General features: G+C 34.9%; 1 protein-coding gene across 1 annotated transcript in view; it reads left to right on the top strand.

The window, feature by feature from the left end:
* The window catches only part of ASXL2 (ASXL transcriptional regulator 2), a 130,299-nt gene that overhangs the window by 86,059 nt on the left and 21,128 nt on the right, over positions 1 to 23,112 (top strand). Inside the window, exons 5-8 of the mRNA XM_082672073.1 lie at positions 9,541 to 9,656; positions 13,655 to 13,784; positions 14,585 to 14,728; positions 22,788 to 22,951. Of these exons, the coding sequence (XP_082528199.1) occupies positions 9,541 to 9,656; positions 13,655 to 13,784; positions 14,585 to 14,728; positions 22,788 to 22,951 (554 nt within the window). The remainder of the gene's footprint in view (positions 1 to 9,540; positions 9,657 to 13,654; positions 13,785 to 14,584; positions 14,729 to 22,787; positions 22,952 to 23,112) is intronic.

The raw sequence follows: 23,112 nt of genomic DNA, 5'->3' as shown, positions 1-23,112 counted from the left end.
TATAACCTTGCCCCACCCTTGGCATAATAATAGAAGATATTAACAGCAAGGTAACAGCAAATTCAAAATTGTGGTCCACATAAACTATTTTTGAACTGCCTCTGATTCATTCTTCTAGAAATTGTCACAATATTACTTAGCCTCAGTTTACATTAAGATGAGATGTTCAGTAAAGATCTTTTCTGATTGTAGCCTATTAAACTGAGTATAGAATGGCCTTTATGTGGTGTTTGGAAGGTGGAGATGAGAGGTGCACATGATGGCATATGGACATGCTAACTACTCTAGCAGCTCTCATAGTCTTCAGAAATGGATAAATGCTGAGCTAGCAATAATGAAGAATGATTTAGTCTCTCATAGGATGTGCTTCTCTCATTCATGGGTCATGCATATGACATAGGCATAGAAATGTAGAATTTTAGGTTTATATTATATATTTATGAATGTTTTTGTAGTCCAGTGCAAGTTAAAATGGAAAACTTGTAGTTAGCAGTGATAGTAGCAGCGTGCTGCACAGCAGTTCTAAGTCAGTTGCAGTTAATAAAGGTAAAACAAACTAAATGCGCCTATTCTTTTTTCTTACTTAGGGCTTTTACTCTCAATCTGACATCACTTTATTTCAAATGCATTGTAAGACAGGAAGAACACTGAGATGGTATCAAAACCCACTTCCTTTTATGTACAAAAATAAAGAGCTCTGACAGCAAAACTGATACTTCTAGTTGGAAATCGATAGAAACTCTTGATATAGGTATACCTTTTAGCCAGATAGGGACAGAGAATAGAACTTTGAAATTCAGTCCAATGTTAACACTGGTTTATTGATTTCTGTGTAAGGTGGAAGAACTTAGAAGTTTGTAGTTCTGGTTCCTAATTTTCAGACAGGAAACAATGTTCAGAGACGAGCTTTTTGGAATTCCAATCCAAGGTAAGATGGAATAACGCCAGAAAAATGATTAAAATCAACTTTTCTGTTGCTTTTTTGTAGGACTGTAGCTAAGTGAAGTCTCTGCCTTTCCCCTAAAATACAAATACTGCAGCATGAAGCAACTGCAAAAGCATTATTTTTATCTTCTGAAAAAAGTTTTGTTAAATTTTGGTCTGCTTTCAAAATGTCAAAAAAAAAATTAAGTGAAATATGCTTTTTCACTTATAAGGTGTTACTAATTCTTTCCAGGAACATGAGCTCATGTTAATTTTACTGCTTCAGGAATATGATACATAGTGTGTTTGGAGTTACTTAAAATACCGTAGACCTGTCTGCCCTCTAACAGCATTTATATATGTTAAGTTACTGAATAGTGATGATTATATATAGAGAGAAATGTCACCTTTAAAAAGTATACTGGAGAGAAAAACTCCTTTGGGCAAAGTTAACTTACATGGTGAGAGACCTTTGGGAGAGATGCTCTCTTCTCTCCTGGGGTGATTAGTGTCTGAGTTGGAGGTTTTAGCTTTGTCATGTATTAAAGACAGCTACACTACTAGGACTTGGATAGTTAGGGTACCCAGAAGCAAGGGAAGGTGTTCAGGTAAGCCCTCTTCATCTTTGGTTAGGGGACTGTTTGAATGTAATCAGGAGCCACAGCCTGCTCAGTTTGGAGTAGACTGTACTTGGTGTGAGGAGAAGGGATTTAGAACTAAAACGGTCTGTTACTTCTGGAAATGAAGTTCCTCTAAAGAAAGACTACTGTGAAAATAAAACTCTCCCTTAAGAGAAGGATTGCTGTTTTTGACCATGCACTCTTTCAACTATTAATCCTTCAACTATATAAAGCTCAATTTCAATTTTGATATTACTGCTCCATTATTTCTGATAGTGTCTCTAATACTTCAGAGGGGCCCATTGAATGTCTTCAGGAGAAACTAAAATGCTAAGTCAGAGATTATTTACTAAAGCTTTTAATTCAAATGCATCTAATATGAATAGTCCATTACCCTTTTGACCTTGTTCAATATGTTAATCATTTGTTGAAATGGAAAATTCCCAGTGCTATAATGTATCTGAAAGATGGTACCTTATGATCTTATACTCAGGGGATGGTACATATGTATCCAACAGCCTGAAACTACTTCCAGTAAACTGTGTAAAACTGGCTTTAATAAGCCTCAGTTCTAAAATTTGTTTCAAATATTTTTCTGAAAACTCTTAAATTTGAGTTTAAAAAGATCTCTACTAGGTCGCTGTTTGGTTTTTGTGTGTGACATTTTTGGTTTTTTAAATCAAATAATGAGTGCTTTTGATCAGAACTTGTTAATCTTTTGTTATGTCTATATGTTTATATGAAAGCAAGCATTTTTGTTTCTAATCAGATACTAAATAAGTTCTTAAATGAGTGCTTTTGACTCTGTTGCGCCGTCCGCATTGGAGGACTAGTAGTTCAGGATATAATCTTGAGAACTGTTGTTTAAGCAGTTAGTTTATTTGCAGAACCAAAGAGTTTTAAGCTCTTTGGTTTTCAGGAGTTTTTGGTTCTTTTGGCTCATCTCATTTCCATGTAAATTTTAGAATCAGCTAGTCAGTTTTCACATGCCCCCGCTCCCATTAACCTGCTAGGATTTTGATCGGGATTGCATTAAAACTGTATGTCATGGGCTTCCCTGGTGGCGCAGTGGTTGAGAGTTCGTCTGCCGATGCAGTGGACACAGGTTCGTGCCCCGGTCCGGGAAGATCCCACATGCCGCGGAGCAGCTGGGCCCGTGAGCCATGGCCGCTGAGCCTGCGCGTCTGGAGCCTGTGCTCTGCAACGGGAGAGGCCACAACAGTGAGAGGCCCGCGTACCGCCAAAAAATAAATAAATAAATAAAAAAATTTTTTCCCTTGTGATGAGAACTTTCAGGGTGTACTTTCTTAACTTTCATGTATAACATACAGTGGTATTAATTGTATTTATCATGTTGTACATTACATCCCTAGTACTTATTTATCTTCTAACTGGAAGTTTGTACCTTCATCAGTCCCCGCAACCTCCCCACCTCTGGTAATCACAAATCTGATCATTTTTTCTATGAGTTTGTTTTTGAAGTATAGTTGACCTACAACACTGTCAGTTCCTGGTACAAAACATAGTGATTCCATATTTCTGTATTTCAGAATGATAACCATGATAAGTCTAGTTGTCCTCTGTCACCAAAGATATTATACCATTATTGACTATATTCCCCATAGGGTAGGATATATTACATACCTGTGGCTCATTTATTTGGTAACAAAGTTTGTACCTCTTAATCTGCCTCACCTGTTTCTTTCTTCCCCTCACCACCACTCTCCCCTCTGGCAGCCACCTGTTTGTTCTCCATATCTGTGGGTCTGTTTCTGGGTTTTTTTGTGTTTTTTTTTGTTTTTTTTTTTTGGCCACAATGCACAGCTTACAGGATCTTAGTTCCCTGACCAGGGATTGAACTTGGGCCACGGCAGTGAAAGTGCCAAGTCCTTACCATTGGACTGCCAAGGAGTTCCCATTCTGTTTCTGTTTAGTTTTGGTTGTTCATTTGTTTTGTTTTTTAGGTTCCACATATAAGTGAAATCATACAGTATTTGTCTTTGTTCTTCTGGCTTCATTTAGTATAATATGCCCTCTGGATCCATCATTGTTGCCACACATGGTGACAAGATTTCATTCTTTTTTATTGCTGAGTAATGTGCCACGTTGTGTGTGTGTGTGTGCATGTGCTGTGTGTTTGTACGTACATGCATACATACATAGCACATCTTCTTTATCCATTCATCTGTTGGTGGGCACTTAGATTGCTTCCATATCTTGGCTGTTATAAATAATGCTGAAGTGAACATAGGGGTGCATGTATCTTTCCTGATTATGTTTTTGTTTTGTTTGGATAAATACCCAGGAGTGGAACTGCTGGATCATGTGGTAGTTCTATTTTTAATTTTTTGAGGAATCTTTGTTCTGTTTTTCCATAGTGGCTGCACCAATTTACATTCCCACTAACAGTACATGAGGGTTTCGTTTCTCCACATCCTCGCCAGCACTTGTTATTTGCTGTCTTTTTGATGATAGCTGTTCTGACAAGTGTGAGGTGATATCTCATTATGGTTTTGACTTTCATATCTTTGATGATTAGTCATGTTAAGCATCTTTCCATGTGCCTGTTGGCCAGCTCTGTGTCTCCTTTCAGGGCTTTTAAATAGTAAGTGGAAGCAAGCCTACTTTGGGAAGAGTTACTGCCTTCTCTCAGAGTTGCTGACTGTAAATACAGCATCCAGGGACTTGCATTCTTGGCATACCCAGCAAGTACTTGTAGCAACACTGAGGGATTGCCTCTCCCAACATTGATATTGTATCCAGCAACATTTCTAAATTATTTTCTAATCTAATGGTTTATATATAGGTTTATTCTTAGGATTGTCCACATATGCAAACATGTGATTTATGAGTAGTGGCAGTTTTATTTTTTTGCCATGTTATACTGGCTAGGGCTTCCAGTAAAGAGTGACATAGGAGTGGTAATGTCAATCATCCTTTTCTCTATATTTATAAGATAAAGTTTTGAATATTATGCCATTTTAAGAATGATGTTGACTACAGTAGGTTATTGTAGACACTCTTTATTAGATGAAGTTAGTTCCTTTCTATTTGTAGTCTAAGAGATTTTATAACAAACAGTTGTTGAATTTTATCAGTTGCTTTTCCTTCATCTACTATTTCAGTAGATATATTTTTTTCCTTTATTCTGTTAATGTGGTAAATTATGTTGGAACTCTCATATATTGCTGGTAGGAGTATAAATCGGTACAACCACTTTGGAAAACTGTTTCTCCGTATATACTATAGTTGAACATGCATCAGAATCACCTGGAGAGCTTATTATGATGCAGATTCCTGGGCCCCACCTTCAGAGTTTCTGGTTCAGTAGATCTGGACTGGGATCTAGTAATTTGCATTCTAACAGATTTTTAGATAGTTATGGTTTTGTTCTTGGTACAACACCTTAGAAACCGCTGGTTAAGACATTGTAGTAATAAGAGCAAAAGACTAGAAATTACCAAAACAAGAGTCCAGCTGAAGAAATTATGGTACATCTGCCAGTGGAATCTTTTGCAGGTGTTAAGAGGAAGATCTCTTATGTTCTCTTCTGTTTTCTTCCCCAGGATATATTATATTGATTATATTTTAAAAATCAAGGGTATGGACAATTTCTAGTACATGGTTTATTTTGCTTAAAGAAGTGAGTTAACATATTAAAATACACACACACACACACACACTATGTTTTCACCAAAACAAAAATGCAAATAAAAAACAATGGAAGGATAAAAACTAATATAAATTATTTCCTTTAAGGGAAAGGAGGTAATAAAGTGGTATAGACAGGGGAGGGAGCTAGACTTATGAAAGTAACTTGTTTTATAGTTTTACATAATTAAGCCAATTAAAAATTTAAAATGCACTTTCTAGAAATATCAAACAACTTAAAGCAAACTCAAGTATATGTCAAATTTGAACATAATGACATAGGTAGTTACTGTAGGATATGTCTTAGGTGTGGGAGACCAGACTCAGAGAAATCTTAAACTGCCTTCAGTAGTCTTCTTTTCAGTAATTATATTGATATGATTTCTTTGAAATTAAATCTATAATAGAAAACAAGTTAATAGTTACAGTAATGTTATTAGAAACCAGGATTATCTGGGAAGAAAAGCGATAGAAATATAAAATCAGAAAAGTTAAGTGACAATGCTGTAATCATAAATTCCGATTTATCTTTTGCATGAATTTAAAAAATTTTTTCCTTTGAAAAAAATTCTTTTTTTTTTTTTTGTTCCACTCACTGAAAAGTTCTAGAACCAGTGGTAACTGAGTAGCATCAAGTGCAGTGTTTTAATACCATTTTCAATAAAAAGGTATCAGGTCTCCTTGGAGAAGGGGGTGTTCCAAGTCTGGGCAAAAAAATTATGCAAGATTTGCCTAGGACTCTTTCTGTGCTAGATAGCAAGGAAGTGGTTGGATACTGCTGGGGCCATGTCCCAAAGATGGTTTACAACTTGAAGGAACTCCCACTACCCCAAAAGTGCACAGTTTGAGTGCCAAATTTTTAATAATTGCTAATGATGTAAACATTTCAAATATGTAAACATCTATGAGTTGATACTTTAAAAAAATAAAATCAGTTTTAAGTGCTGTATTACTTTTCTGAGACTGCTGTAACAGATTACCACAAACCAGGAGGCTTAAAACAACAGAAATTTATTTATTTTCTCACAGTTCTAGAGGCCAGAAGTCGGAAGTCAAGGTGTCATCAGGGCTATACTCTATGCAGAGACTCTAAGGGAGAAGTCTGTTCTGTGTATTTCTGGTGTTTGCTGACATACTTTCCCTATGGCCACATCCTCCAGTCTCTGCCTCTGTCCACATGGCCTTCTCCTCTGTGTCTTGTGTCTGCGGTCACTTGTCATTTGATTTAAGGCCCACTGGAATAATCCACGATGATCTCCTTATCTCAAAATCCTTAATTAAATCAGCCAAGACTCCTTTTCCAAATAATGTAACATTTCCACGTTCTGGGGGTTGGGACATGGACATGACTTTTGGTGGCCACCACTTAGCTCACTACAAGTACTCACTCATTCTGAAACTATACAGAGTCCAAATCTTGGTTGTGCTCCTTACTAGCTGTGTCCTTTGTCAGGCTAATTAAATTTCCAGATAGGGAAAATTTAGATAATACCATCACAATATGCAGGTGTGTATATTTATTTATTTATAAATGTATATCCTTGAAATTTTTTCTTTTCTTTTTTTTTTTTGCACAGAAAAATGTCAGCAAGGATGCCATCCCAACTATATTAGTTAGTTATCTCAGAGGATAGAATTGGAGGACATTGGGTGGGGGTAGAAAGAGAAGTTGTACCCATCTTAGAGGGTAGTTACAAGAGTTCAATGAAATTCTGTTCAAATGAAGCTAGCGCAGCATTAGGCACATAGACGATGTTTAATTCATGGTTGCTCTTAATAAAGTTATGTGTCTTGGAGACAATGTAGACACTAAAAGGAATTAAAAGAGATGAGTTTCTCAACGTGTGTTTAAATCTTATTTGCTGTTTGTAGTTCTGAATCTTTAATATTTAAAAGTTAGAGTAAAGTTTAAGTTTCATTAAAGTTATGAGACCAGTGCTTGGCATTAAGTACTGGGAGGTATTTCTCATTGGTGGGTCCTGGAATTTTCGTGATTTATTTCAGTTGGCTTTGAGATACGTTTATGGATTCATTTGTTAGAAAGGGCTTTTGCCTTAAAGGGAAACATTCCAAACAGTTTGCCCTGTTAATTACAGATAGCTTTATTATCTCTTTTCCAGGCTACAAAGTAGAATTCTTATGTTCTTTAATAGGGTCATTTTGGCTTGGTCGTTTGTTTTGTTTATTTTCAGACAGTTATTGGGACAGGTGAGGACGTGAATAATCTCAGATTTCTGCAAACCATTAAAAAGAAAATAAATATAGTTAAATATTAATAGTTGTTAGCTTTATTTTCATAATGTCCCTTTAAAAACATTGGTGAAATAAAAAAGACAGACAATATCAGATGTTGGCAAGGATATGGAGAAATTAGAACCCTCATACATTTCTGGTGGAATTGTAAAAAATGGTTCAGCCATCTTGGAAATCAGTTTAGCACTTCCTCAAGAGTTTAAACATAGAGTTACTGGAAAAAACAGCAATTTCACTTTTACGTATGAACCCAGGAGAATTGAAAACATCTGTCCAACACAAAATTCTGCTAACGAGTGTTCGTAATGGCAAAAAGTGGAAGTAACTCAAATGTCCTTTTGAGCAACTCAAATGTCAAATCAGCTAATGAATAACAAAATGTGGCTGTGCATACAATAGAATATTATTTGATGATAAAAAGGAATAAAGTATTGATACATGCTCTAACAGAGGTGAATCTTTAAAACATGCTAAGTAAAAAAAGCCATTCACAAAACAGCACATATTGTATGATACCATTTATATGAAATGTCCAGAATAGGCAAGTGCATAGGGACAAAAAACAGATTGCTGATTACCTTGGACTAGGGCAGTGGGTTAGGGGAAAGAGGAGTGACAGCTAACCAGTACAGGGTTTTTTTAGTGGGTGATGAAAATTGATTGTGATGATGGTTACACAACTTTGCAAATATATTAAAAGCCATTGAATTGTGCACTTTAGGTGAATTGTGTGGCATATAAGTTATATCTCAGTGAAACTGCTATTTTAAAAAATTGGTCAACATCTAAGTGCACTAGGATATGGTTTCTTTTTGTTGCTTAACCATCTCAAGAATTATCCAACTCCATTTTTTGTATTGTATATTACGGTGAATTTTTTTTTTTTAACGCCACGCTTACTGTATGTCAGTTCTTTCCCATATATAACCTGATTATAAGGATTGGGATACAAAGTTAAAGCTAACTATGATAGGTCTTAAGATAGGTCTTAACATTGTCTACTGTTGTCCTCTTTAAATGTTGTCTACTGTGCATTCCTTTCTTAGGACATCTAAGAGTCCATTGAAATGCCATATTCCAAAACTTATGTATTCCAGTGAACCATGTTTCTACATTCTTATGTCAGGTAGCTACCTGCCAGCATACTTCATATGGTATCTTTAGACCCGTTAGCCATACCATGAGATGCCATTTTGCTATCCAGGCCCTTTCAGTCCAGCTACTTTGAAAGAAGGCATTAGTAAACATGGATTCTTTGAGAGTCATCACTAGCAGTAGTGATTATTATTTTTATTATTAAGGGGTCTGAATCAGCAATTTCTTTTGTTATCTCATATCATAAATAATACATTGTTGAACTTTATAGAACATGAAGATCTAATTGCTATTTATTATTAAGAGGTATAGGCCCTTGAAGGGAAAACCCTCATTCACGTAATACTAAGGTTTGGCTAAGCTCTGATGAGGTATAAAACAGCTGGTGATGAAGTAAAGAGTGGTTACATCCTGTGCAAACCTACACTGATTCCATCAGAGAAATCCTAAAGTACCCTTTCACATGGGTAGACCTAAAACTATTGATGTAAGAGATGAAGGAATATAAAAATTAAAGCTATGGTAGTGTTTGAGGTGGAATGGCCTTATTGCCTTCCATTTTAAAGATAGGGAGAACTGGAACCCATTCTATCAATCCAGGGCTCTTCCACAATATCATGTTGTTATTAGATTTACCTTAAGAACATAGATACTGTCCAACGGGCTCTAGCATCTTTTCTAAGTTTTATCTTAGTTGATGACTCATGGTTTATATTCTACTTCCTGCTTCTTCAGTCAATTCTATTGAAAAATTAAAGAATGAAAAGTAATGAATACTAACATCCATCCCTTCCCCATCCTATCATCCTTCACTAGAGCTTTCTGAGGAAATAAACTGAAAAGGGAGGCTGTTTGCAGTAGAACTCCAAAAAGAAGATCCTTCCCAAAAGTGTTTGGTCACAGTTCTTAATACAGGTAGCAGCATATGATTGGGGAAGGAATGGTGCTTGATATCAACTCTAATAACAAAACTTTTCATTGTCATTTTCCCCCCTAGTATCGTCTAGACTGTCACAACCATCCTCTCCTCAGTCAGGCTGCCCATCACCCACCATTCCAGCAGGTAAAGTCATTTCTCCATCACAGAAGCACAGCAAGAAGGCACTAAAGCAGGTAATCATGCTATTCTGTTTATCAGAATTATAATCTCCTACATTAAAAATGCATGATTCTGGCAGTCAGTGAAAATTTCTTGAAAGGACATTAGGGAGAAATTTTGTGTGGTTTCCCACTTTGTATTTAATAAGTTATGCACCTCTGTGTTATAGGTTTATGGTAGATACTCTTTTTATCACATTTTAAAAGTTCCTCGTTAGTTTCCAATTTGCTAAGAGGGGTGTGTGTATGTGTGTGTGTGTTTAAATAAGAGTAGGTATTGAATTTTTCAGGTTGAGTTTCTTCAGCATTTATGAAGATGATCAGGTAGCCTTTCTCTTTAAGTCAACCAATATACAGAATTCCAGGGCTAGACTTTCTAATGTTAATGTATTGTTAGCTCTCTGGAATAAACCCTATATGTTTTTTATATAATTTTTAATATGTTAATGGAATTTTATTATTTAAGATTTTAGCTTCGATTTTATTATTTTCTTGAACTATCCTTATACAGTTTTGGAATCAGGATTGTTCTTAGCATCTAAAATAAGTTGTATAGCCCTCTATTATTTTTCTGATTTTTGGAAAAAATCATAGAAAGTATTTTTTTCCCTGAAAGTTCTGCAAATCTCACTTTTACAACTGTTTTCCTAGCATTTCAATTTCATCTACTACTACTGATCTCTTGATTTTTCTGATTTTTGAGCCAATTTTGGAAATTACTTTTCTTAGAAAATGCTCCATTTCACTTGATTTTTTTTCAAGTATTGGTATAAAGTTGTACATAGTATTGTTTTTTATGTTTCTCTTTTGTTCATCAGTGTTGTTCATTTGTGATGTATCTTCTTTTTTCTCAATGTTACTTGCCGACTATTTTATTGGGCTTTTCAAAGAACTTGCTTTCTATTTTTTGAAATGCAAATTATCAGTAAATTTAAATTTGACTAATAATTAAGGACACAGACTAATTTTATCCTCAGATTAGTATATATAATACAGCTTAATTATAACCTCAAGCACAAGCACTGTCAAGTATGTGGGAAAATGACTACTTGTAGTTTGCTGGTGGAATATAAATTCTTATAGCTACTTTGGAGAGAAATTTTATGTTTATTAAAATTTTAAATGCATATCCCCCATGACTAAGTAGTTAAATATTTGGGAACTTATCTTAGAAAAATGCATGTATTCATACATACTTACATACACACACACACAGGAAAATGTTTGCATTAAAGTTTGTAATAGCAAAAACTTGCAAGTGGATATATATATATATATATATATATATATATGAATTCCTTAATAAACAGCGGTATATCCAGATGCTAGAAAATTATACAGGGTTAAAAGTTTACCTTGTAATTAAGTTTTTCTGTATGCATAGACATGGAAACATCACCACACTATAATGTTTAATCATTAAAATCAAGTTGTGTTACAACATTCATTAAAAACATACACATAGCCACATACATACCCAGAACAATAGTATATTTTTAATGGAAATATGAATCTGTATATACACAGAAACACATACATACAATGTAAGTGTAAAAAAAGCTCAATAAGGAAAAATAAATTGATGACTGTGGTTATCTTTGAGGATTGGGGAACAAGACTGAGTGGTGGGCAAAAGAGACTTTAGCTTTATGTTTGAATTAAATGGTAAAAATGTATTCATGTCATAACTGTTTAATTAAAATTTTAAGGGAATTCTCTGGCAGTCCAGTGGTTAGGACTCAGCGCTTTCACTGCTGGGACCCAGGTTCAATCCCTGGTCAGGGAACTAAGATCCCATAAGCTGTGTAGTGCGACCCTAGATAGATGATAGATTGATAGATAGATAGATAGATAGATAGATAGATAGATAGATGGATGGATGGATGAGATAAAATTTTTTTAATTATGGGCTTCCCTGGTGGCGCAGTGGTTGAGAGTCTGCCTGCTGATGCAGGAGACCCGGGTTCGTGCCCTGGTCCGGGAAGATCCCACATGCCGCGGAGCGGCTGGGCCCGTGAGCCATGGCTGCTGAGCCTGTGCGTCCGGAGCCTGTGCTCCGCAACGGGAGAGGCCACAACAGTGAGAGGCCCACGTACCGCAAAAAAAAAAAAAAAAAAAAAATTTAAGTAGGTCTTAAAGTGTTTAAACCAAAAGTGCTTTTATTAAAAGATGTCCAAAAATTTGATAAGGTTAATTACAATCTGCCTGGGTATCCTGCAGCACTTGTATTTTTACACATTCTTTGCAAGAGTTTAAGAAGTATGAGATGCACTTTGTTATAAAGCAGAAACTAACACACCATTGTAAAGCAGTTATACTCCAATAAAGATGTTAATTTTAAAAAAAAAGAAGTATGAGATGCCTCTTTTCCACAGAGAAAAGGCAAGTATTTTAGTAAAACTTGTTACCTTATTCGCGACATATATACTACTCTGTATTATTCTCCTGTAATCTCAGGAGTCAAATACTATATTTTCTTTAAGGAATACCAGTATGAGAAATTATATAAATTAGACTGTTGGTATATAAAGTAAGGCCTTGCCTCCAGTATATGTTTTTCATATTATTAGGTGAGAAAACGTATTTCAGTGTAAGTTATCCTTTACCCCAGTGAAGGTTTTTTTTGTTGCTTGCTTTTTAAATTTTATACAGAATTAGAACAGGGTTTGTAAGGTACTGAGGGAGGGGAAAACCGAGTACAGTTCTTAAACAGAGAGGCTGTAGGTTATTTTGTTTTCATCATATATCTGAATTTACATATCATAGCAGAAATAGATAAGATCAAATGGTTCTATTAAATTTTGCATTAACTTAGAATGACCTAGGTACTGTGAATAGAAAGGAATGAATACTAATGGATGCCACACAGGAAGCTTGCAAACATTTTCTGTTTTGATTGCAAAGAATGAGAGACAAGCTGTATGTAATCAGTGATCAGACAGCACTGACATTATGCTTCTGCCTCACCTATTATAAATGTTGTAGGTGAATGTAAGCCAGATACCTGACTCTCTCAGTTTCTTTTCTCCACTGACAGCTTAGATCAAGGAGATCAAGTGTTGCCACTGTGCTTGCATGGCATAGCCAGAGGTATATGTGAATGTGAAAAGGAGAAAACCATATTGTGAAAAGGGAATGAAAGACAAGTAGGCAGTTATTCCACACCTTTCTACATGATGGTCATGAAGGTTAAAGCTTAAACTGGCATTTTAATGAGGTCGTAGATGTTCAACTTTTTCCTGAAATGTAGTTTTACTTTCTTAGTTTGTCTTTTTTTCTTTTTAAACCCTTGAGTTTAAATATAGCCTTTATATATCTTTATGATTAAAATCTGGGAAGCTATTTGTCTTTCTGTTCATTCTAAATAGTTTAGTATATTCTCTAAACTGAGAACATCATGGAAATTAAAATATTCTGAAATAACCAGAAGGAATCACACTGTTCTTAGAGCCCATGTTTTCCAGTCTTCCTTCCCTTCAGTTTACTGCATTGCTATAAATTGCTGAGATTTATTTGGTCTTTGGGCCAAATCTTACTGCTCTTACCTGAGATCAAATTCAAGTAGTTATTTGCAACCTTTTGTTCAAATGCAGAACCTCTGAAACATACGTAAGCTAAATATTTACATTTCTACATAAAGTTGATGCAAATGGGACTCTTCTTGGTCCAGGGCTTAGAATTCTGTTTTCAGAATGATTGAAAACATCTAATTCTCTGCTACTACAAGTATGAGAAGTCCATGGCTTACTGGTGATTTTTAAGCTCTAAAAATGTTAATGACAATTTCTCACATTTATTTAAAGGAGAACATTGGTAAAAAAAATATCCAAACTCTTAAGGATTATTTAAGCCTTGTGTTTAATTAATTTAGTTTAGATTTTTGTTTACTTTGATGGATTTCAAAGAAATTCGATAATCAGCATACTCTTCTTCACCACTTAAAGTCATTTATTGTTTTGTTATTACCGAAAACGGATTTGTTTTGTTTCTTACAGTCAGTTTTCTCTTTATAGGCTCTAAAACAGCAACAGCAGAAGAAACAGCAGCAGCAGCAATGCAGGCCAAGCATGTCCATCTCCTCCAACCAGCACCTCTCTCTGAAGACTGTCAAAGCAGCCAGTGACTCTGTACCTGCCAAACCTGGTAGGCAGACTGAATGTCTTTTCAGTGAAAGTTTCTTTTTCCAGTATTTTTGTATACCAAATTCATACACTATATCCTTTATTTTTAAATTACTATATTATATTACTGCCAGATCATCAGTATAAATCCTTCTAGGGTAAAGGGGGAAATTTATGCAGAGTAATCATACGGTTGTTAAAAAATACATCATTGGGATTTGCATGTTAGAATAAGATCAATGACTAACTTCCAATATGTCTAAACTAATAATATTTGAAAGCCTCTAATTAGTAACTTTATAAAGCTGATGTTTCCAAGATGCTCACACTGAACTCTTCACTGGTTCTCTTCTTTAAAAATAAAAGGTTTTCCTAAGACTTCTTGATACATTTGGGTTTCCATTGGACATATCCAGAGGCCTTTGGATTTTTTGTTGTTGTTGCTTATTTTGTTTTGAATTTAAACTGGTCTAGATACAGGCTTTGTATTTTATTACACAGTTTAGTTTGATGCCAGCTGATTATATGAGTTGGCCAGATTTAAACTGTCTTGCAGAACTGCATTTTTGTTAGGAAGGAAATTTACCACCAGAAGCAAATAATGTGCTGGGAGGAGGAAAGGGATTTTATTTTACTTTTTGACTCCTAATTCTCAGACTCAGAACACATTTGAAGGGTCACATTGCCTCATACATAACTCCTTTGCTTAGCGTTGAATGATTTAATTGTTCATTTGATTGATTATTTGTTTCTGTTTATACCCTCAGGGTCATATTTTATATATATTTTTAATATATTTTTATATATATATTTTTCCCCTAGCGATATGGGAAGGAAAGCAATCTGACGGACAGTCAAGCAGCCCTCAGAACTCAAACTCTAGCTTTTCTTCTTCAGTTAAAGTGGAAAATCCTTTGCTAGGCCTGGGAAAGAAGTCATTCCAGAGGTCTGACAGACTTCACACAAGTAAGTTTATTTACAAAGACCTCAGTTCTCGCACCTTAAATTTTCAACTCTGTGTTTGAAATACATCAACTGTTTGGCTTAATTACTCCTTCCTGTTCACCTTTGAGCTCTTGACTGTTTTCGTGTTCTTCCTATCCTGTCTATCAAACTTCATTTCAGAATAAGGTCTGTTATCAGCCATTTTGTAGTTTATTTCTCTTTCTGACAAGAGGTTTCTTTATCCAGCATTATTTACCTTTTATCTCTGTGTACAGAAAGGTAGAAGGGCTTATAATTAAACATGGTAAACTGAACCCCTTTTCCTGCTTCCTCTAAAATCCCACTATAAAATGAGAATATGGAAATACAAAAGATTAAACCCATTAGGGTGAAGAAAATAAGGAGATAACAGATGGACAGGAAATATCAACAGATTTTGAAAGATAAAAAAACTGGATAGAGTCTTTCACAGAGCTGAGGAGCAGATGCCAGTAGTCAGCAAGCCAGCTGAGCCTGTAGAGCACCAGAAAGGTTTATGAATTGGAGATACCATATGAAGGATTGAGATATCTTTCTCATAGTAGAGAAAGATGAAGCATAGGGTTGAAAAGAAAAACCTTTGAAAGTTAATAAGAAGAAGTTTGATGCCTCAGCCTAGCAGGAGACAGGAGATTTATTTTGAGGTGAAATTAAACCATCTAGACTTGAGATTCAGAGACACCACACACAACTGAGGACAGATAATGAGGCAATGTACCGGACTCAGGGAAATCAAGTAAAATACAAATACTAAATAGTGAATCTCCTGCTTGCTTGGTTTCCAGAATGTTAGTAGTGAGGCATATTTCTACCTCCATTACTCTGTTCCTCCTCCACACCTATGCTTCAGCAAGAGATTGTGGGATTGGTACCTAAAGAAATTGAATAGTCTCAGAAAAAAAATCTCCAGGCAAATTTATAGATTCACAACTAAAAGAAATCATCTTGATCATACTTCTGTGGAGCTCACCAGTCTACAAGATGCACCCAGGCACCCAAAATTTTCAGTCTTTTTAGTGCCTCTCTTTTACTTGTGATTGCTAAGGATCACCTTTGAAGAAAACCTCCATCATGAGAGAATCTGAAATACAGACTCAGAAGAAACAGACAGTTCAGGAAGGAGAAAACTTAATAAACAAATAACTTTAAAAACTATAATATCCACAGAAAGAAAAGATGATACTGCATCCATGAAAGAACAGAATACTATTTTAAAAATCAGAAAATAAAGAGTACCAGGATATTAAATAACATGGTAGCAAAAATAAAAAAATTTTAGTAGAAATACTAAAAGTTAGAGGTGAAGACATTTCCCAGAACATAGGTCAAAGGAGAGAGAAGGTAAGAAAGTAGGAACACCAATCTAGGCTGTCCAATGTCTTAAATAGTAGGAGTATCAGAAAGGAAGAACAGAAATTGAAAGGAAGGTAAATGATAAGAGAAATAATACAAGAAAATTCTGTAGAATTGAAAGCCACAGATTCCAGACTGAAAGTACGTGATTCCTGTCAAGAAACAGGAACATAAAGAAACCTGTTCCAAGACCATTCTTTTGAAATTTCAAAACATCTAGGATGAGAAGATTCCAAAGAGAAAAAAGTAGTTCACATATAAAGATTCAAGAATTGGGATGGCAGACATGTCAACAGCAACATAGAAGCTAAATGATAGTGCAGCAATGCCAACAAAATTCTAAAGGAAAGTTATTTTACATTCATTTATATAAAACAGACCCTTCCAAAGTATTAAGCGTGAGAATAGAATTAATATTTTCAGACAAGTTCTTTGTAAAAATCTGGTTTGAATCTAGGTGGGATTGTACATTGGTACATTTTTCTTAGAGACAGTATCTGCCTTAAACTGAATATGCCCTTTGAGCATCAGTCGCACTGCCAAAGATTAAAAATATTCATTTATTGGGACTTCCTGGTGCTCCAGTGGTTAAGACTCCATGCTTCCAAGGCAGGGGGCACGGGTTCAATCCCTGGTCGGGGAACTAAGATTGCACATGGTGTGTGGCGTGGCCAAAAATTAAAAAAATAAAAATATTCATTTAGTCAACAAATACTTATAGAAGGTATACTAATATGCCAAGCACAGGTTTAGGGCCCAAGAGATGTGGTGATAAACAGAACAAAGTTTCTTCCTTATAGAGCCAATATTCTACTTAAATTCAGTTAAAGTCACAATTTTAGTGTCTTCATTCAATTGCAGTTGAAACGTGGAGTTACAAAATTAAAGTATGGGCCAAGAATTTCTGACTTTCATAACACAACAAGAAAAATCAACTATAAAAAAAGAAGGCATGGTATATTTAATTTTGACCTAATGGCCAAGAAATAAATGAAAATTCATCTTCTTTCATGCAAATAAGGTTGTATGAAAAATAAATGAGTTCATACATGTCAGTGTTTAAAATAGTGCCTGACACTTAGGAAGCCCTATATAAATGTGTTTACTGCTGCTGTCATCGATCATTGTTGTTATAATTACTACTAATATTTCAAATTTATGGAGACCTGCATTTTTGGAATACTGATAATGAACTTTATAAGTGTACTGTAGTTATTCAACACAGAATTCTGTGTAGATTGGATCAAGCTTGTTTATCTGAAAAATAGTTCAGCCTTTTCCCCCCCTTGTTTTTTGGGCTGCTTTTGGTATGGCTTGATTTATTAATAATTGAGAGAGATGTGTTGAAATCTCCTATCCTAATGGTGGCTTTGTTCAGTTCTCCCTGATGTTCTATCAGTTTTCATTTCACATATTTTGAAGCTACCTTATATTAGATATTTTCAAGTTGAAAATGTTCCTGGTGGATTGAAACCCCCCCTTTTTTTTTACCTTGTCAATCTCTGATTAAGTATTTTACTTAAAGTGTCTTTCGTTTGATATTACTAGTGGTGCACCAGTTTTCCTATGGTTAGTTTTTGCCTGTTACATTTTTACTTTGTTCATTTCTATGTCCTTGTACATTAGGTATATCTCTTTACACAGCATATAGCTAGCTGAATTTTCTTTATTTTCAATTCAATATGTAAATCTTTTTTCTTTGGTGAATTTTATCCATTTATATTTATTGTGATTGTTAATCTATTTGGACTTGTTTCTACAATCTTATTTTTTTGTTGATCGTTGTCCTGATTTTTTTGTTTGTTTCCCTTTTTTTTTTAATGAATAAGAAATTTTTTTTGGCTTGCCTCGACTTTTTTTTTTTAATTTTTACTGGAGGGATTTCCCCGGCGGTCCAGTGGTTAAGAATACGCCCTTCCCCTGCAGGGTGCTCAGATTCCATTCCTGGTTGGGGAACTAAGACCCCACATGCTGCTCAGTGCAGCCAAAATAAATAAATAAATAATTTAAAAATTTTTTTTATTGGAGTATAGTTGATTTACAACTTTGTGTTAGTTTCAGGTATACAGCAAAGTGATTCAGTTATACGTATACTTACATTCATTCTTCTTTAGATTCTTTTCTCATATAGGTTATCACAGAATATTGGGTAGAGTTCCTGGTGCTATACAGTAGGTCCTTGTTGGTTATCTGTCTTATATAGTAGTGTGCATGTGTTCATCCCAAGCTCCTGATTTATCCCTCCCCACCACATTTCCCCTTTGGTAACCCTAAGTTTGTTTTCTATATGTATAAGTCTGCTTCTGTTTTGTAAATAAGTTCATTTGTATTTCTTTTTAATTATATTCCACATATGAGTGATATCATATAATATTTGTCTTTCTGACTTCACTTAGTATGATAATCTCTAGGTCCATCTATGTTGCTGCAAATTGCATTATTTCATTCTTTTTTATGGCTGAGTAATATTTCATTGTATATATGTATGATGTTTTCTTTATCCATTTCTCTGTTGATGGACATTTAGGTTGCTTCCATGTCTTGGCTGTTGTAAATAGTGCTGCAATGAACATTAAGGTGCATATATCCCTTCGGGTTGTGATTTTTTTTTTTTTTCCAGATATATGCCCAGGAGTGCAATTGCTGGGTCATATGGTAGTTTTTAAGTTTTTTAAGGAGCCTCCATACTGTTCTCCATGGTAGTTGTACCAATTTATATTCCCAACAACAGTGTAGAAGGGTTCCGTTTTCTCCACACAGTCTCCGGTATTTATTGTTTGTAGACTTTTTGATGATGGCCATTCTGCCTGGTGTGAGGTGATACCACATTGTAGTTTTGATGTGTATTTCTCTGATAATTAGTGATGTTGAGCATCTTTTCATGTGTTTTTTGGCCATCTGTATGTCTTCTTTGGGGAACTGTCTATTTAGATCTTGTGCCCATTTTTTGATTGAGTTGTTTTTTTGGCATAGAGCTGCATGAGCTGTTTGTATATTTTGGAGATTAATTCCTTGAGAATTTCTTGAGACTGTCTTTTCTCCATTGTATTTGCTTGCCTCCTTTGTCATAGATTAGTTGACCATAGGTGCATGAATTTATCTCTGGACTTTCTATCCTGTTCCATTAATCTATATTTCTGTTTTTGTGCCAGTACCATGCAATTTTGATTACAGTAGCTTTGTAGTATAGTCTGAAGTCAGGGAGCCTGACTCCTCTAGCTCCATTTTTCTTTCTCAAGATTGCTTTGGCTGTTCTGAGTCTTCTGTGTTTCCATACAAATTGTAAACATTTTTGTTCTAATTCTGTGAAAAATGCCATTGGTAATTTGATAGGTATTGCATTGAATCTGTAGATTGTATTGGGTAGTATAGTCATTTTGACAATATTGATTCTTCTAATCCAGAAACATGGTATATCTCTCCATCTGTTCTGTCATCTTTGAATTCTTTGCTCAGCATTTTATAGTTTTATGAGTACAGGTCTTTTGCCTCCTAAGGTAGATTTATTTCTGTGTATTTTTTTCATTTTGATGCAGTGGTAAATGGAATTGTTTCCTTAATTTCTCTTTCTGATCTTTTGTTGTTAGTGTATAGGAATGCAAGAGATTTCTGTGTATTAATTTTGTATCCTGCAACTTTACCAAATTCATTGGTGAGCTCCAGTCGTTTTCTGGTAGCCTTTAGGATTTTCTGTGTATAGTATCGTGTCATCTGCAAACAGTGATAGTTTTACGTCCTCTTTTCCAATACAGATGCCTTTTATTTCTTTTTCTTCTCTGATTGCCGTGGCTAGAACTTTCAAAACTATGTTGCATAAAAGTGGCGGGAGTGGACATCTGTATCTTGTTCCTGATCTTAGAGGAAGTTCAGTTTTTCACAATTGAGAATGATGTTAGCTGTGGGTTTGTCATATATGGCCTTTATTATGTTGAGGTAGGTTCCCTCTATGCCCACTTCCTGGAAAGTTTTTATCATAAGTGGGTGTTGAATTTTGTCAAAAGATTTTCTGCATCTATTGAGATGATAATATGGTTTTTATTCTTTAGTTTGTTAATGTGGTGTATCACATTGATTGATTTGCATATATCGAAGAATCCTTGCATCCCTAGGATAAATCCCACTTGATCATGGTATATGATCATGGCATATTGTTGGATTCGGTTTGCTAGTATTTTTATATGTTGTTCATTTTAATTCCTTCATAGTTTTTTTCTCTCTCTGCTGGGTTTCATATACATTCTATTTCTGTTCAATTAGTTTTAGGTGTGCAACATGATGATTTATATATGTATATAGTGCGAAATGATTACCACTGTAAGTAAACATTCATCACCTCACGCAGTTACATTTTTTTTATCTTGTGATGAGAACTTTTAAGATTTATTCTTTTAGCAAAAAAGTGGCCATCTTGATTTTCTTCCAGAACTATGGAAGTACTTTATAACAATTTAGAACTGATCTTTTTCTATTTGGACTTAAATAATATTATTATCTGACATTTCGCTCCTTTGTTTTTAATCTCACAGATCAGGCACTAGAATGCTATTGTTTTATGCAAGCATGTCTATCTTTCTCCATTGTATTCCAGCCCATCCATCTGCAGTGATTTTCCTTCCTGTAGTACAGGTTTTTGAGAACTTTATTTAGAGCATGTCTCTTGGTAGAAAATGCCCTCAATTTTTGTTTATTTCTATAAATATCTTTGTTTTATGTTCATTCTTGAAGGAGAGTTTAGTATACATATCATTATAGATTGTTGGTTATTTTCTCTCAGCATTTTATAGTTAACCCATTTGTTACAGATTCCTTCATTGTTAAGATGCTTGCTGTTATTCTGTTCCTTTTTAGGAAATCTTTCCCTTCCTGTGGATGCTTCCAAGCTATTTCTTGTTCTTTGATGAGCAGTTTTACTAAGCATGGATTTCTTTTCATCCTGCTTTGAATATGTTTTGCTTCTAGATCTTTAGGTTTGTGGTTTTCATCAGTTCTGGTAAATGTATTGCTGAAAATTATTCAAATGTTTCCTTTTCCCATTCTCTTAATTTCTTCTTTCTGGGTCTCCAATCAAGCACACATGTATTAGACCTTCTCATTCTGTCATTCATGTTTCTGCTAAAGCTCTCAAAATGTTTTATCTGTCTTTTCTATATTCTGGATAAATTATTTGGCTATAATTCCCTCCTGTTTAATCCACTCATGGTATCTGATTTCAACAATTTTTAAAATTTAGTTTTTCAAAGTCTTTTTGTTCATTCCTGATTATTTTAGCCTCATCTTTACAATTACATTCTTTACTTCTTTAATTATTTTATACATAGCTATTCTGTATTCTATGTATGTGACAGTTTCAGTGATAGTAGTACTTCTAGGTTTAAATCTTTTATTTCTGGTTACTGCTTATTTTCTGTCATATTGGCATACCTCCTGGTTTGTTAGGGTAATCTTTGTGAGGCAGTGCTGGATTTTAATTTGTAGGAATCCTATGGGCCTAAGTTAAGGGGAATCCTTTCCTATCAAGGGAGATGACTTTTGTTTGTGCCAGGAGCCAGAGGTTACCCACATCCAGGACTGTGTAACTTTATGCAAGTATTCCTAATTGTAGAATTTATGGATCTTAGATTCCTATGCACCTTAAAATTTTGCTGTGTGTTGTTAAATTTTCTTCTAATAAGATTATACTGATTTCAGCCCCACCAGCATTATTTGAAAGGGGTTTTTGCTTTTTCCGTGAATAGTTCCATCACTATACTGCAATATTTGCCATTTGATAGACAAAACATGTTCATTAGTTTAACTGACATTTCTTTAAATATTAATACCTTAGCAGCTGTTTATGGTTAGTCAACTATGAATTGCATGTTCATTCCTTTTGCTCATTTTTCTCTTGGTGATGTTTATCTTTTTCATGTTGATTTATAGATGCACATTTAATATCAAGAATAGTAACCTTCTGGGACTTGCCTGGCGGTCCACTGCTTAAGACTCTGCCCTTCCTTTGCAGGGAGCATGCGTTCGATCCCTGGATGGGGAACTAAGATCCCGCATGCCGCGCAGGGCAGCCGGAAAAAAAAAAAAGAATAGTAACCTTTTGTCATGGCTTGCAGATATTTTTCCAAGTTAGTCTTTTTTTTTTTTTGGTGCAAAAGTTTTAAACTTTGTACTCAAATCCATCAGTGTTTTTGAAAGACTGAAACCTTCCTATTGTGAACAGATTTTCTGTTGACTGCTAAGCTATTCAATCATAACATTTTTAGCTAATGCAAATAAAATTGATGAAAATAATTATCACGGGAAGGGAAAAAGAGCCTCAGTATGATTTATATATATATTTGAATTTTTCCATTTTTTAGTCATTCTGTGTATGTGTTATTTATTATAAACTTCCCTAGTGCCATTGAGAAATGATCGAGTCTCAAACATAAAATGTATTTTTAGTATGGGAAAAGATGTACTTTTACAGACTTTATTCCATTTTTGCAGGGAAGATAACTTATATTCTTTTATCCTTTATGAACGAACAAAACTTGGCTTTGTTTATTTCTGAGAACCTTAAATGTTACCTTCTTCACAGTGTGATATTTTAAAGTACTTACAACCGTGGTTTTTTTGCACTGCAGAGGAAGGTATAGTTTAGCTAGAAACAGGAATGTGAAGGAGGCCCAAGTGATTCTTTTCCATATTTTTATAGGGCAAATGAAGAGGACTAAATGTGCTGAAATTGATGTTGAGACACCAGACTCCATTCTGGTTAATACAAACCTACGAGCACTAATCAACAAACACACCTTTTCAGTCCTTCCTGGAGATTGCCAACAGCGACTGCTTCTACTACTTCCAGAGGTGGATCGACAGGTGCGTTCTTTCAGGCATATCAGCAGTTTTATAACCCATCTGGGGCTTCCTTCAATCATTACCTTTAGAACTCCTTAAGACTTTTTAAATGGCTTTTGTGTGTACCTGTAAAGAAGTGATATCAAAGGTGTTAAACAAGAAATAATATTTAATAGGTTGGC

The sequence above is a fragment of the Grampus griseus genome (assembly GCF_964374135.1).
Source record: "Grampus griseus genome assembly, chromosome: 15".
Taxonomy (NCBI): Eukaryota; Metazoa; Chordata; class Mammalia; order Artiodactyla; family Delphinidae; genus Grampus; species Grampus griseus.
The sequence above is the reverse complement of the archived record's forward strand: the minus strand, read 5'-3'. Positions and strand labels throughout refer to the sequence as shown.